The 16934-nt window shown below is 43.5% G+C and overlaps 1 protein-coding gene across 8 annotated transcripts in view; it reads right to left on the bottom strand.

Annotated features, from left to right (window-relative positions):
* Positions 1-2496: 2496 nt before the first annotated feature.
* The window catches only part of sdk2b (sidekick cell adhesion molecule 2b), a 253404-nt gene continuing 238966 nt past the window's right edge, over positions 2497-16934 (bottom strand). For 4 of the 8 annotated variants that reach the window (XM_071462774.1, XM_071462772.1, XM_071462776.1 and 1 more), the window contains 4 exons: positions 16574-16733; positions 10248-10377; positions 5292-5348; positions 2497-4745 (listed from right to left, as the gene is read on the bottom strand). In XM_071462774.1, coding sequence (XP_071318875.1) covers positions 4323-4745; positions 5292-5348; positions 10248-10377; positions 16574-16733 — 770 coding nt within the window. In that variant the 3' untranslated portion in view covers positions 2497-4322. The remainder of the gene's footprint in view (positions 4746-5291; positions 5349-10247; positions 10378-16573; positions 16734-16934) is intronic. The other 4 variants (XM_071462777.1, XM_071462778.1, XM_071462773.1 and 1 more) reach the window with 3 other exon arrangements.

The raw sequence follows: 16934 nt of genomic DNA, 5'->3' as shown, positions 1-16934 counted from the left end.
GAACTTCAGTGAGGCTGTGCAGGAACACAAATCTTTGATGGTGCATTACCCTGAAGTGGGCCCCTCATTCAATTATGGCCTCCTCGTGTGGCTTTGTGTTATATGTTATATAATGCATGCAGCCTGGAAAGGCAACAGTAAGAAATAAGGACATGAGGGACTCCTTTTTTTTCCAGGGGAAACTTGTCAACTGGACAAACCAACACAGTGATGAAAATAACTCAGATTAAATATGACTTCATCCAACAATTTCAGCAATTTCTGTCACAATTTTCAGCTGCCTCGGGTCTCTAAGTAGATCTTGCTAGAGCCACACACTGTGGAAACTGTGGTGTCCGTCCACGAACTGCAGGGAGGGCGACAGTGAGGTTGGCTTGGGGCAATTTGACTTACCAAAATGTCTACGGTCACTTTCGTGCTCTTTCCCATAATGCACATCAAGTCAGAAACCAATTTAAGCAACCACCAAACAGTACATTAGAGAGGCGTTCATGAGCGGCACTCAGGGAACATCCCTTTTCTCAAATTAGTATCCTTTCTCCAATTGCCAGCATATCCTCTTCAAATCCCCCAACCACCCTCAGAGAAGCTCACAAATGAGGCAATTAAATCCAGGGTTTCAAACTCCTTTGAACTACACCTTCTGTCTGAATCCTTTAATATTTCAACTGTGGGTTCTCAAAGCTCAGGGCCATTTAGTACTTGGTCTCCCTTTTTAACAGGGACCACCGGCTCGTTCTTTTCTCTGTCGCTCATTTCCCGAGGGAGAGGGAAAGAAAGACATAGGGAAATGAACATTTCAGCTCCAAATGCCTCCTGTCTGTGATTCTTCTGTCAAAGGGAAATTTCCCATGTGTTTTTCAAAAAAGGGATTAGCCGCTCTGGACACACTCGCTCCAATTCCCTGTTCTGTCCTATCCCGTCTAATCTCCTCTCTTCTCTTGCCTATGTGTTTAGTAGGTTAGCCCTGGATCTAGTTGACTGTGATCCAATTAGCACCTAACACCATCTGAAACTGTACATGTGCTTCTGTCGCCCAAGAATGTGTCTCTGAGTTCAGCTACGTTTTAAAAAATATATATTTCCAACACATTTCTTGTGCAGATATCACTTAATGTGCAGTCTGAGGGGTTTAAGAGCCAACTAAGGCAGTTTAGCCAACTAAAGAATGACTGATGAGCTAATGAATTGTGGTTATCAGGGAGCGAAGAGGAAGATGAAGAAGTCAGGAGGGGACATTTGAAACCAGATAACGGGATTTCACAGCATCTGCACTGATCCAATTTATTGCTGCCCTGAATAAACTCTAATGTTAGGTGGAATTTCATCCACTAATTAGGCTTCGACAGATCCTCCTTGTGTGCATGTGCAAAACATTCACACGTAGAACTTTGCCAATATTGTGCAGTCTCACATTTTTCTTTAAAGGAAAACCTTTTGTTCCCTTACGATTGTGGTCAAAGTTGATGCAATACATACGACGCTGGGCATTTAACACGTTCACTGTTTTCATGGAAATACTAATTAAAGCCACATTCAGACTGAAAATAGGCCCGTGTCAAAGGAACGCAGGAGGTCGTGTTTATGTGGACGTGTTGCTGCAGGTGCCGTTGAGAAGATGAAATCAGGTTTAGTTAGAAAGTATTGTTTGTGATCAGGCCAAATCATGGTTTGATTATATTCACAGCAGTAATTGTGTTTACATTCTTTCATTTACTCTGCGATGTGGACCGATGGCGGTGGGGAGGGGGGCTTCATAACTAGAGTTACATTCATTACGGGATAGGAGACTACTGCTGTGTAGTCACCATGTTGATATTGTTTTGTTCGGCGTGACAGCGAGTGGTGATTGCACTGAGCAGGTTTGCAGTGGAAGAGGCGTTGCTAAGTGTGTGTTACTGAAAATGAGAAGACTGCGGCGTGTGGGGGAGGCCGTGTAGCACCGGGTTGTGGTAAAAGTTGCCAGTAGGGCTGCATAATTAATCAAAATATTATCCAAATTGCAATGTGGCCAAGTGCAACATCCAAATCATAGGAGCTGCAATTTTCTAGATAAAGGTAAAATGTGCCGCAACAGCCCATAAATGAAGCGTTGTGGTGCTACAGAGACGTCCCGGCCTACAAATCATATTCTCCAGGAACATGTCTGTTTGGTTGAAGCACCAACAAAAAACATATCATCATCATTTCTATATTTTTTTCAGTGAATATCAAATGCAAAAATGACTATTCCCAGTGAAACAGTGAGTCATATTGCAATTCCAATATCTGCCAAAATAATCGTAATATGATTTTCTTTGCATATCGTTGCATTGAAATGAATGAGGACCCTGCATTTCAAGAGCTATTGTTGGTTTAAATGTAGCTTTAGTCTGCGTTACAATAGTTATGTAATCTGAATTTCCCCCTCAGCAACTGCCTCCATCCGTCCTGTCATCTACAGTCTCCCCCTCCCTCTATCTCCCCCACACAGTTAAATATTGAGCACCAGAAAAGTTAACATTGAAAAATAATTTATTTCAGAAATGTACTGTGATCATATATTCATTCAGATTCTGCATGATAAGCTTTTGTTGCGTACAATGAAATCACCCCACAGAGAGAGAAAAAAAAAAATAAGTAGATGATTTTTTTAAACTTTTTTTTTTTTTTTGAACTATGGAAACTAGGAACACACCACTGAGTCTTCACTATAGCGTTATGAGTGCGCCCGGCAGGCGGCTACACGCTGCCGACCCTGTGTGGCGTTTCTCCAGGCAGGTTTACAGTTGCTGCAGGACAGTCTCTTTATAACCAGACACACAGTGAATGATCTGTAAAGCTTATGCACAAGAAGTGTAATCACACACGCGCGCGCACACACACACACACGCACACGTGCATTAGCATTTGGGACAGTACAGTCACACCTGAATAGTACACAGCGTTTGATTACACAAAAGGGAAAGAGGTGAGGCAATCCAATGACATCATCTCCTGGCGCAGGCTCAGCGCTGCCCCGTGATAGTGGTCAGTGATAGACAGGAGTTATACCAGCAGGGGAAGAAACAGATAAAAATCCTCTTTGTTTCTATCAGAATCACACTGTTAACATTTGAGCAGCTGTGACAGTCCCGCACCACTTCAGAAAAGTTTTTGACACTCTTGGTTTTCAAAGCGTTTTCAGTAGACGTGCAGAATGAGACTGGTGAGTGTATATGTGAGCCAGCAAAAGGGTGGGAAAAAATATGGGCTGTGTATGCAAATAAATTCACTGCACCCATATCTGTCAGGATTAAAAGATGGCTCTCGTAGCGCGAGGGCCAGCCGTTACGGTTTCCGATGCCACGGTCAAGAGCACCGTCAGTGGTTCAGTCACGGTTGGTGCCAGATATCATAAATAAGTGTTTCTCTATCAAGGCATCTTTGATTCACTGGAACACACTCACAAAAAAGACTTTAAACACTTTCACTTTAACAGATATACACTCATATATCCGCAAGATCCTTCAGGCACAGCAGTCGCTGACATTCGACCCATTGTGGCCAAATGTTGTCCAACTTCCCTGTGTGTTTGTGTGCTAAAGGCCGGAGAGCTGTTTCCATGACAACACATGATTATTTCTCCAAATGTCCGCTTCAAACCCTCCCAGCCCACATGTCAGAATTTGTTTGATTTGGCATGAATTCCACATCCAAGTCTGTCTTTTATCTCTTTTTTTTTGTTTTTACATCCAGGCCATCCAAACAAGCACTTGTCCTTTTCACCTCCACAATATGGCTCCATCATATTTTTATATCAGTCTCCATCAATGCACGAGTCTGCACTGGCATGATTTTGTCGTCTAAGTACATCTACTATATATATGTACATTTATATGTGTGTTTCCAAAGATTCTTGTGACTTTGTACAGAATCAAAGAGATTACCATTCCACTGTGTTCCAAAACAGTAACAAAAAAACAAAAAAAAAGAACAGGAGGAAATAAATGTAAGCAAAAGTCATGCAAATAGTTCAAATAGCAAAACAAAAAGTGACTAGATGTTGCAGAGCAGAAGGTATTTTATCAACTGGTGAGAGAAATCAAAGTCTAAACTGGCACACTTGCACACATTACACAAAAAAAAGTGCTCCAAAAAGTCTCATAGTGTTGTTCCGCTTGTATCCAGGCTGCAAAAGAGAAACAATGTGAAATAAGAGAGAAAAGAAAAGTAATGAAAAGGAGGAAAGATGTGAATGACTTGATCGGGTTGACTGCGCGTTATGCGATGCTATGCTCTCCTTCAATGCAAGTTGGGTTGGTAGATATTTCCAGAAATCTCTATGTCCCTTTCAGCATTTTTCACACAAAGGAGGAGAAGCCAGCAATGGGGGCCCGTGAGCCTGGAGCTAGGCTGCTGGGGGGCCTGTAGAGGGTGCTGTGCTGGCTTGGGGGGTTGGAGCTCTGCTGGGAGGGGGTGGGAGTCCGGCTACCTTTGGGCCTAAACAGGCTGCCCTGGCCCTGGGGCTGGCCCTGGGCCTGCTGCGGCTGGGGGCTTGGTGAACTGAGTTGGGGCGGCAGTGGAGGTAGAGGAGGCAGCGGTGGCGGGGCGCAGTGATCTGGGTCACCTGACTCAGACTCGGTGTAGCTGTACGCCTGCGCCCGGGATATGCCCTTCTGCTGGCGGCGCCATGAGTTGTAGTAGGTGGGGTCACTTATGTAGTGGTTGACGAAGGAGTGGGTCTTCTGTCGGTTGGGGTCCACCTCGTACTCGCTGTCGCTGCCCTGTGAGAGACAGCAGAAGAAGAAGCACTGAGTGATGGAGTTAGAAGGGAGGAGGTTGTGCAGTGTTTCCATGGGGAGCAGTTAGAGATGCTGAGGCTATAAATGTAAATGAACATGAAGTTATTGAATTATTCTGAGTAGAGTCATCAATTCACAATCACCCCTGTCTGAACAACACACACATGCACACACATACACACACATTTACTACACAGCACGGGTACACGTGGACATCAAAAATGGTCAAAGATGGTCAAAGCATGATGACTGAAGGATGACTTGTTACTGAAGCGTGCACTGAAAAACAGACAAAGGCAGAGATCAATTTATCTACAGGGTTTTAACCAGTCTGATTATAAGATCTTTGTATCCACACCACACCAGCAAGATGGGGTTTGGTGTTGTACAGCACAGTGGACCACATAAAAACCCATAATGGGAATCTCAGGGAGAGGATTGGATGGGGAGTTGCATTAGGAACCAGTCACCTATCAGGCTAAAAAAAAAAAAAAAGACATTCAAAGCAGGCAGCCACAGGAACCTCACCAAATGCAGTGGAAGTGTATGTAGGCCACCTGTCCCATATGAAAACACCAGCGCCTCCTATGGGTGAACAGAACAATGGGTTTTACAGTACATCACCATAACAGAATGATTCAAATGGCCCAGTCATGATGATGGTAATACCAGAAATATATATACATATATATATGTATAGATCCTTTTGTGCCATTCTGTGTGAATGGAGTGAAAAGCTGATAAAAGATGAACAAAACAAAAAAAACAGATTGTGCACAGGAAACAATTGATTTTAAGAGTTCACTAAGAAGGAAGGAGAGTTTGGTTTTTTTCATGTTTCATGTCAGTTTGAATTCCACTCAAGCCATCTGTAAAGACATGATCATAATCCTCAGCACATTCTTGTCACTGACCCTCCACCTTGCTGCAGGCTGCGCTGGAAACACTATTGTATTCACCTCAAGTAACATTCCATGTGTCGGACTAAAAAAGTAGCGTGATTATTGGATACTTGATGGGTATTGCTCATGGTCAACTAATTGCAATAAAAGGAAGCTGCCAATTGGCCGGCAAGCCTGTGATTAATCACCGGGCTACAATGAACTAATGCACGGTCGACTTTGCCAAAATTGTCACAGGATAATTTCCCGCACAGGCAATTTAAGAGTGAGGAGACAAAGTCTGTCTTTCTTTTCTCATGACTGTTTCATTATCATCATGTTCCATCTCCTGATACAAGAAACATGGCTGCTGGCACGCACTCGACTGAGAATACACTCCAGAGCACAGATCCTTCGCTGGATATTGCACAGCACATATGTGACACATATGGTGGTGGTCTCAGACCCTCCCCCTTGCCTCGACGTGGTTCACGTCTCCTGTGCCAGACCCCTATATAAAGGCTTTTCTTTTGTTGCATGTCAGCAGAGTTTATAAACGTCCAAACAGAAAGTGCTTGGGTTGAATTATAAGAACAACGGCCCTGCTTTTTTTTTTCATCCTCTTTGATTCTAAACAAAGGAAAGTGCCCCCCCACCCCCCACTCTACTCCCCTCCCCCCCTTCTTTTTCTCAAATTAACCAAAGGCAGACATTGTGCACAGCAATGTTTTCTGAAATCAATCACAATGTTCACATTTTATTTTTCCTTTTACTTTCCTTCACAGTCGTTCCTCTCAACGAGGAGAGACGCATCATTGCTTGTGTGTGTTTGTGTCCATTTTGTAATATTGTTGTTGTAAACACTTGAGGCCAACCAGTGTTGCAAAAAGCATTCCAATCATACCAGCGTGTTTAGCAACACAACAACACTATAACAAGATCCATTCACAGTGGACTGACAAGACACACTGAGCCACTTTAAGTGGTATTACCTCACTCTAAAAGAATTAACACTGCATTGAGAGATGAAACACCATTCTGGTTGTGTGTGTGTGTGTGGCGTGGTAGTGGGGAAAGAGTGAGTGCAGACCAAGTGTTGACATGGTGAATTGCGTCCTACTCCTGTCTTCAGTGCTTGGCCGTGAAGTGTGCGCAACAGATGTTCTGACTCTTGAGATGTTCTACGTAAAAGTAGCCCCACCCCCTCTGATCCGTCCTCCTGTCTGATTTTGCTTCACCACCGGCCTTTCACAGACTCACGGATCCAAAATTTGCCTGTGGGTTCAGCGTGGCAGGTGATACAGCTCCTTACTTCAACTCATTACAAGATAATTAACGGAGCTGAATTCTGTGAAAGAAACGGGCTTTGGGCATGAAATGCAGCGTTGCACTTCAGCCTCGAGGGAACCACCGTCTTGTTTATGCAAGGATAAGACAGACATATGCCAGCCTGCCAGTGTCAATTATTAAACATTTTTTCATCATTACGATGTTAAATTAGGCAGAGAAACAGATCTAATTAACTGTTGAAACCTCTTGACAGTAGTTTGTTTTATCAGCAGTGTAATAAAGTTGCCCTGTGTTCTTGTTTACAGTCGCTAACAATGTAGGAAGGAGAAGAACATGGGAGACAGAAAACAAGGAGAAATACACGACAGTGGAGGTGTAACAAATATGGGCCAAAGGTAACATTTATAGGAGATGAACTGGTCATTATCAGCACATAAGGCAGGTGTTCAGACAATCTATCTCAATGAACTTTGACCTTTGACCTTGGCATATGCTGTCATCTCAGAGGCTGTATTGTTTTTACTTGCAACTATGGCTAAATCTGTTCCATTAAACACCTTACAATCAAGCAGTTGTTAAAATGCTTTGTAAATAACTTTACTTTCCTCAGGTTTATATCAAAACAACAATCTCCTGGCGAGCAGAGGGCTCCCACCCCCACCCACTCCCCCTCAAAAACATTGATGCATACCCCAATACCACCGAGTGGGTCAGTCCTTTGTCCTCTAGTTATGGATTATTTTAAAGAGGAGGGGGAGAAATGGGGGAGGGGCCGGGGGGCTGTCTATGTCACTCTCATTGATGAAGTGAACACAGCGGGGATCCCCTGAGACAAAGACAATAACAGTATATGTGGGGCTGCAGGGGGATTAAAGTCCAGAGACATTCACAGTACATTTTCTTTTAGCTATTTCTGTGTAGGAAAAAAAAGAGGGGAGGAAAAAATATGTGTTTGGCTGCATACTGAGCTGCCTGTTGCCTGCATCAGGGCAGGGATACAGCCAGCATTAGAGCTGTTCAAGACTGGTGGACTCACTTTAATGAGAGTGATGGAAGCATTTTTTAAACATGTCATATGTCTGTAGTTTGTGGGACTAGAGGTTAGTTTTCATCTGCATCATCCCTCCCTCCCTTTTGCCTGCCATTTCCACCTCCCTCTCTTTTGTACACATGCCATGAAATTATTAAAAATAAAATCCAATTTATTCAGGCTCTTAATTTTCATTTATTCTGGGTTATGACATCATACGTCAGACTGGGGCCAGTCAAAACAAAGTGGTGTGTTGTCACTAGAGACAATCCAAACATTACAGACAGTATTCTCAGTTGAACCCCGGCCAGTAAAGCTACAGTAGCCCAGAGAGAGAGAGGGAGAGAGAGAGAGAGGGTGGAGAAAGAGAAAGCATGTGAGAGTAAGCAGACATTTTCATCTCTCTCCCACGGAATGCCACTCTGCAGAGAGAGCATAATCTACAATCCATCTCTGACTCAGAGATGAGATCATCTGTCCTCGACTGGTTTCAGCCTTAAATGAAACACAAAGACGCTGCAACAGAGACGACCTTAGAAGATGAGAAAGCCTGTACACCGAAGGAAAAAAGTCAATAGGCGTCTACCTGCAGGGCAGCGGAGCAGTAATGGTGGCCTTGTTGCTCTGCCAAGTCAATGTTAGCTTCTTCCAAATCCCCTCTTGAGGAGGAGCACAATAGTCAACTTATACCTGCTGGCCGAGGCCCTGGGGATTAATGAGGACAGACAGCACAATGGCATACTGATAGCTCAAAGTTATCCGCTCAATAAAACTTCAAAGAGCATTCCTGGATTTTTCCAAAGCGCCATTGGGTGCTGATACGGTGGCCTGTCAGGGGTATGGCAGTGGAGCCGCAGCGTAACAGTCAGGCCTCTGTGTGTTTTATCCCATCAAAGCTAACATCAGCACCTTGAATGTGCAGCGTGGCAGCAGGCAGACGTTGTCAGGGGCCAGTTACTACATCACGGCCATGTTTGACAATACACAAGTGCGAACGGTAGATATGTCAGACAGGTGATGAAATGTCGAAATGCTTCATTTGAGTGGATGTTATCAGGCCGCGAAAGGTCCTGTCCGTAGCAATTCATTGTGGGGAGATTTTCATTTGATCTGGAAACAGGACTCAGGTCTTGATAAGGTCAGGTGGGGAGAGATTTCTGGCTGCGGAGATGCATTTAGCTGAAAGATGTTCCAGGATAATTTGGGAAATGCCTCGAGTGAAGAATTCCTGTACGAAAGAAAAAACTGAAGGAAGTCTGAAAGAAAGGGAATTCAGGACCTGTCTGATGCTTTCATCTGACTAGGACCGCAAGGTGGTTCACCCTAAACCACAGAGCTGGGGGCAGGAGGTGATATAAGCAAAAACAGAAACAACATATATGCACAGAGGAAAAGAAACAACGTCGATCAAAGTACAGGGGGGAATAAAGGAAAAATCCATTCTGAAAAAAACGACGGAACTCAGAGAATCACAGACATGAGAGAGGGCGGCACAAAGACGGATCAATGGAGAGATGGAGAGAGGCAGAGAGGAAGGTACAATTTATCAATTACACTCACTCACTGGGCAAAAGTAGTTTGTCTCCGTGCATAGCAAACACCACAAGTCAGGCATTCTAGCAATAGTTGTTACTCATCTGTCAGTCCTGACAGCATCTGCTCAGAAGACCCAAAATAGATTGATTTTAATGCTAATGAAGCTAATCTGTGGCTCCACCACAGCAGAAGAGCCAGGGTGAAAAAGCCAATAGTTTTGAACAGAGATGATTTTTCCTGAGTCTGACCTTACTTACTGAAAATCTAGTAGGAAATTTGGATAGGCTGCGTGGACGGAGCAGCAACCACCAGTACACGACAGGCTCTGGAATAAATTTTGCCGTGCGTCTGACATGAAAAGTGCAGTGGCCTGGATCTCAGGTGGAGGCTGGCAGACAACACTCTGCACAGGTCAGTGCCCGGTCTAAAAACTGCTTTGCCACCAGCGAGCAGAGTCATTAATCTCTCATCTCTCCATGTGCAGCTACACCTCTGCAAGTCAAATGCATCCAGGTGAATGACAGAGAGAGAGGACGCCATGTGGACAGTATGAACTGACACAAAACACTGACCGGCTGACAATGCAAAGCTGAATTCCTGAGCAAGTCAAGGAGGAGATGACTATGCGCACACAGACAGGTACAAACACAAAACAAATACACACTTTATGCAGACAGACAGACGTTTGACATACAGAGACCATACAAGACAGAGAACAAAAAAAAAAAAGATCTGTTGCTACTGCACCTGTGAGTCTGAGATTTCTGAGGGTTTTTCAGTCAGGCTGCTGCTCTCTGCAGGGATCAGGTCGTTGTATTTTGTGCTGACATCTTCGTCGGAATAGTGAAGACTGCCTGGACTGGGTCTGGGAGGAGACCTGGACAAAGGACAGAGGTAAACTATCAGATGAATACAGATGGTTGTCGTCCTTCACTGAAGAATTTTGTTCAGCCTTACATTGTTTTGGCATTTCATGACAACCAAACAAAAAAAGTTAAAGGACATTTCCAGTCTTATTTTCATCATTCCTCTCAGTAATCATGAAGTCAGACGATCAGACAAACACCAGGTTTATACCCCAAAGGTCAAAGGTCTATATGTATGAGTCAACCCACATCAGCCGACCCTCCTTCACAATCTTCCTCTTGACCATGATTGGACACGGGTTGGACTCTGCCTGCCTTTGGTGAACAGGGATTGCTATTAGGGATGGAAATGAATTTGCTTTTAATTCATTATTGAGAAGCAGGGTGGCAGGTCCAACACAGGTCGAACACCTGTGTTAAACGGTAGAATTAATACAGTACACAGTTTTCCGGTGCAGTTAGGGATTATCAGGGGATCTCACCTTCAGGTTTATCTTCAGATAAGGTAAGATATTCTGGCTGAACTGTTACCTTGTGTAGTCTAGAGTCCCTGTGGCCTAGTAGTCAAGGACACAACATCCACAGTTGGATGCAAGCTGGTACCCTTTGTTGTATGTTACTCCCGTTACCATTTCAGCCATGTCACCCTCTGTGTCTTCTGTCTCTCTCTACCATCAACTATCAAAAAAACAACCTTTAAAATAACTGGTTTGTTTACAGCCGGTCTGATCTTCTAACCCCTCGTCTGTCTTCCTGTATTGATGTTGCCACACTCCTGTATCTCAGTAATTACTGAGCACAATGCTATCACAACTGACAGAAACCACAGTCAAAATTATGCAAATAAGACCTAAGTTCACATAATTACCCTTCAAGATCATTCTTTATTTGCATTCAGAAACAACATTAAAGCAGATTCTGATAAACAAGCAAATTAAGCGATGACTCTGGGTCTTCTTCATTCCCACTAATGTCTCACACAACAGCGAGCGAGCGCTTCCTTTCAAGTTCACATGTATCACAGTCTGTGTGTGTAGGAGTGCAGCTTGATGAGAATCATGGGACACTCATGAGACGGCTGCCTACAGTCAGTCTCTCCTGGAATGAATGATTCCCCCTGATTCGCTCCTCACTGTGGGCTGTGGAATGTCAAACCACCGGGCCCTTGTGACTAAATTATAAATTGAACTTGTGCGGCGCTCAAGGGGTCATTACACAAATGGCAGCCTTAGGCTTTTGCTCTGGCAAATGTTATCAGAGCCTACGTGAGTGATGGCATGGATTAAACTGTCAGCGGCGTGCTGCGGTGATTAAATATGCCACTCAGGTGTGAGTTTAAAGAGTTTAAGTGATGGCGACGAGCAAAGGGAGGATCCTTGAAGGGAGTGTGTGGTGAGGAGAGGTGTTGAGTGTAAGTGAAAGCTGAGAGAAAGATGGAATGAGGAAAAATGAGGGCAGAGAAAGATGAAATCCTGGAAAAACAATTCCTAAAATGGTGTGCTCTTGTCAGGGCTTCTTTAAGTAAATATGAGAGGAAAGAAAAAAAAAAAGCTCTCTGTGCTTAAGCTCCTCCGTACTTTCCAGTGTCCCCGGTCCTGCTAAACAAACACCCATCTGTTTCTGCTGATTGGTGCTGGTTTGGCTGAGACTACTGGGACATACTGACTCCTGTTGACTTTCCAGGCCGCAGTGTCGGCCGCCAGTCGCTGCCAGTGGAGCTGCTGCTGCGGCACAAACGGCTGCTTTACACGTTGAAACCACATTTGCATAAGTATTTTCCAAATAAATATGTTTTGAAAGCATTTCAAAAATGCTGTGGGTGAATTCCAGCAGTTTTCACAAGGGGAGCTGTTTTGAGTGTGGCGTGGACAAAATGGAAATAACCCCACTGGGAAATCATAATGCAAGCTGCAATTCAATTACCCTCGATGGATTCTATTAAACTAGATTAAGAGTTAATTCGTCTCATTTGAGTGGAGGAGTAGAGAGTGTAAAATAGAGAGCCACTTATGTACCGTACATACAATGTACAACAGTTGTGCTAATTTGTGTGACGCCTCTGAGTATGTGTATGTTTGGAGATGTTCAACAGAGCTCAAGAGTCGGGCAAAGAATGGGAGACTGTGATGAGAGCTGCAGCCACTACACAAGATAAAACTCTCCACAGAGCAAATCTGTCTGTCTGCTGGAGACAGTGATAGCTCAGTGTTTATGAATTATGGGAAACTCACATGTCTTCATAGAACTGGGTAATTACAGTAAACAACATAACATCAATGAACATTTTTTCCAATTATCAGTTACTGAACAGATCCATTATTTAGTCGGTAAAATGCCAGGAAATACTAAAATGTGCCGCTTCCTAATTAGCTCCAACCTTAACATACAATATATTGACTGAGAAGGTATGAGGCATTTCTCAGATGGAACAAATAACATATTTCTTGAGACTCCAGAAAAATATGTTTCTTCGCTGGCAATGGCAACACAATTACACCCTTTTTCCACCAAATTAGTGGGTGTAAGTGGGTTTTTTAAAAGTGGGTAAACCCACTAATGAAAGCAGATTGGCCCTTTTTCCATGGTGAGTTGAGTCCATCTTTCTGTTCACACTGAGGACACACAAAACTGCAAGGAGCAGAGCACACACACAGACGCAGGGTGGGAAAAGTGAGCCGCTGCAAAATGGATCTGTCACATCTCAACTCCGGGTTGGTGCTCCAGCAGTGTTGGAGCCTCCGATCAGTGATTGTGTGTTTTAAAAACTTATTTTGGGGCTGCAGCTCACACTTCTGTCCCCGAGCACAGAGTAGCTGTGGCGTTTCTGGTGTAACAGCACTGTGCTGGGCAGGTGACAGGACTGTTTGCAGCATCTCCGTGCTCTGAATGATGTCACAGCAGGAAAAAGGGTAAAAAAAAAATTAGTGGGTTCACCCGGGCGTTGTGTTACATTGATCAGAGCCAGAGCCGATAAATATCCACTGTCAACTGCAGAGTCATTTGGCCGATTGTATCCCTTTCCACTGTGGGAAAAAAAGGAACTAAGTGAAGTGTTTGATATGGCTGTTGTTTAGGAGAAAAAAGAGCAAGGTAAAAATGGGAGACAAAGAAGAACTAATCAGTGGGGTGGTGTTTAGCTCAGTTGGTAGAGCACCTGCCCCATGTGTTGAGGCTATAATCCTCACTACAGGCGTCTCTGGTTCGAATCCTGTGCCGTGTCATTCCCCCTCTCTCCGCCTCCCCATTTCCTGTCTCTCTTGACTGCCCTATCCAATAAAGGCACAAAAAAGCCAAAAAAAAAAAAAAAAACTAATCAGTGGGAGGACATTTGTACTGGCACACATCAAAAGGCTTCACACTGATGGAAAGAATATGTATTGAAGATAAAGCTGCTGTATTTAAGGTATCTGTCATTTAAGTGTTGCATGAAGTGTGGAGATGTCTATGTAAACTTATTTTCATATATTTTGGTCATGCGAATCGACCACTCTGAATCACGCTGGAAGGAAAATACAGATCTTTTATGAGTTTTATTAGGTGTAATTCCCCCCTGAGATACTGGATAAAAATGATGAATATTTACTTCCAACACTGAGAATAGCTTCTCTGAAATAATTACAGGAAACTGGAGGCAAAAGAGAAGTTCAAGTATAGAGAAATGAAAAGAAAAAAGTAATGGAGCAAATAAATGTGAGGCAATGTTGACTGTTTTGAAAGAAGATGAGCTGAACAGCTGCTACTTAAGGTGAAATGATAGAGGATGTGGATGAAATGAATGTGCATGGGTACATGCAGATGGGTGTATGAGTATTAATGTACATACTGTACCCTGTTTGGATATGTATGATACACTGTACATGTATGCATAAGTATATATTTCATGTTTGTCCATACATATTGATGCATTAATGTAAATCCTCACTGGGCTGCACACCCTCTGTACTTTTCTTGCTCTTATCACAATTATTTCATCTTTATGTATGAAAACAAGATTGGAGGTTATGCATGCAGTCATATTATGTAAATAAATGATAATAATAATAAAAATGTCCGTCTATTGATTAATTTATTAATCATCTAATCCTTATAGCAAGATAAAAGCCGCATCCTCCCATAATTCCTTTTCCAGCAACACTCTACATGAGTGTAAATGTGACATTTCAAAATAAGGGCCTGGTAAAATTTCCCCAGATACAATTCCTCCACGATGCAGTCCAACTCACAGAACATCACAACAAAGTCTTAATCACATCTTTTAATTCCTATCTGTGCTTACTCCCCAGTGTTCTCTCCACCGTGACCTTTAGCAACTTGAATTCCTCAGCAGTTCTTTCAGCGAACCCCCTCAAGACACGGTCAGACAAAGAGCTGGAGCCAATGAGAAGAAGTGGTGTTGTGAGCCCGCTGGGACATTATGATAAACTGCCTGTTTAAAAACATTGAGGAAGCTCAGCCCACTTTCAGCCCTTCTCCTTGACCCTCATTCGCTGTCGCTGTCGAGCGAAGCGTAAATTATTTATCAGCTCTCTCACTCGCATAGAGAAGGGTCCACTTAATCCTCTCGCAGCTAAAATTCACTCGGCAGTATGTCGGGTAAGAAATGAGAACCAGGGGGTGAAATCAAATCTGCCCCCGGTCTTTACTCATTATCGGGCTCTCCTCTTGCTACAGTCGCCTGTAGGGACTTATTAACATGTCTGAAGTGTTCAGGAGCTTTGTCACTCAAGAGTCTTTAAAACCACGTTAATCTACACTGAATTACTTCACCAGGACCTCCTTAAACCCCAAACTGGTGTGTCAAAGTAGGTTTCAAACTTCTTAAAGAGAATGATACAAAGCCACACTGGAATGATGCTGTTAATCCCTCCGTCTTTATCATAACAGCGGTTAAAACACTCGTCTCCTGGATGAACCTCAGCACATTTGCAAGCAGAATTGCAGGAGTTTATGTGCTTGTGACTGTTAATATCATATAAAACAACCTAAGCTGTGATGTGCTGTGCAACAGATATGTCAATTGTAGGTAAGTGTTACTATTCTACAGTGCTAGAAAGGCATATTGGCAGTTTAAGTAGTGACCGATTAAGTTGTCACTTAGCAAAAGTGAACTGCATTGATTTCCCTGTGATGCCGATTGAATTCACTGCCACGCATATCGGCCTCTGTGTTAAGCTCTGGACAAATGATCTCCACACAGAGAGAAATCTCTGTCCAAATTCAACCATGAATGGCATTAGCTGTCTGACACAGCTCTGAATTCGAATGACTGCAGCGGGATTAAGAATGTGTTTGATTTCTGATCCCAGTATCAAGCACAGAACTTCATCCTGCCTTTGGTATTCTGAGACCGGAGATCAAGATGCAGCATTAATCTATAATCGGAGGCTCAGGTGTTGGGATTTATGAGTTCCTCCTCTGTGGGCTGAGTTGAAAGAGTGGTGATTCTGAAAGTACATCTGTGCATTCTTTCAACACCCCCCCCCCCCCCACCCCTCCTCCCTTGAAGCTGGAGAATATAATAAGAAGCTGTCTGGAAGCTCCTCAAAGACCTGGGCCCTGCTTTGATCTGTCCTCAAGGTCACACTCACTTGCACAAATACAGACGCACACACCCAAACAAATTTATCACTTTCTCATTCACAAAACAATGCACTTTTTATAATAGGGACTTGGAGACTCATGAATATATGCACACAGACAGGAGGCTCAGGAGGAGCGCACCTGTCTCCTCCAGTCAGTAACACTACAGAATGATATGAAATACAGTCAGTGCTGAAAAACTGTCTTCAGCAACACGACTGCAGCTAATCCACATCTTACCTAAACAGGTTCTAATAATCTAATGCAGAGCGCACAGTCTGATCCAAACTTGGATTTATGACTCAGTCCCTGCAGCGCTCTTAGCACAGGTGTCAGTCTGAGTGATTGGCTTTAAACAAGGCCATAGTCTCAGCATGCTGCATATCTTACAGCTGGGGACTCGTGCTGAATACAGAAGCTCATTAAAAGAGAATCTGTTTGTTTGCTGCTTTTAAATAACAGGAAGAGTGAGTATCCGTCCACGTTGTCAGGAGGAGGGTTGAAAATGTTTTCAGAAGTTTTCATGGATAATGGAATTATTTTTTCCATATGGTTATTTAATTTAGACTATAAAATGAGTTTCTAATTTAAATATCGTCTGCCGGCGGTGGCGTGTGGATTACTGACCTGGTGTAGACGCCGTTCTTCCTGCAGAAAGAGTTTTTCACAGAGAGCCGTCTGTTGTTGAGCTCCAGAGCGGGGAAGCGTCCTTCATCCAGGCTGACCATGTCTCCGTGTGTCAGAGCGTTGCAGTTGGAGTTGTTACCTGGACACACGTAGAGAGTCACTGTGTGACCACAGGCCAGATGGACAGGCAGGTTAGTGTTTGGGAGGATGGATGGACCTGAGTAATGCCCTTCTTCAAAATATCATTATTCCAAGACTTTAACAAGGTCAAACCTTGAGACTTGACTGTTTTTGCTTTCACATTTCATAGAAGTAAGTCCAGGTAAACTTTACAGTTTCTAATTTTTGTGACTTACAGCAA

The sequence above is a fragment of the Trachinotus anak genome, unplaced genomic scaffold (genome assembly GCF_046630095.1).
Source record: "Trachinotus anak isolate AG129_WGS33_773 ecotype Australia unplaced genomic scaffold, CSIRO_AGI_Tana_v1 ptg000025l, whole genome shotgun sequence".
NCBI classification, from domain to species: domain Eukaryota; kingdom Metazoa; phylum Chordata; class Actinopteri; order Carangiformes; family Carangidae; genus Trachinotus; species Trachinotus anak.
This window is presented reverse-complemented; position numbering and strand designations above follow the sequence as displayed.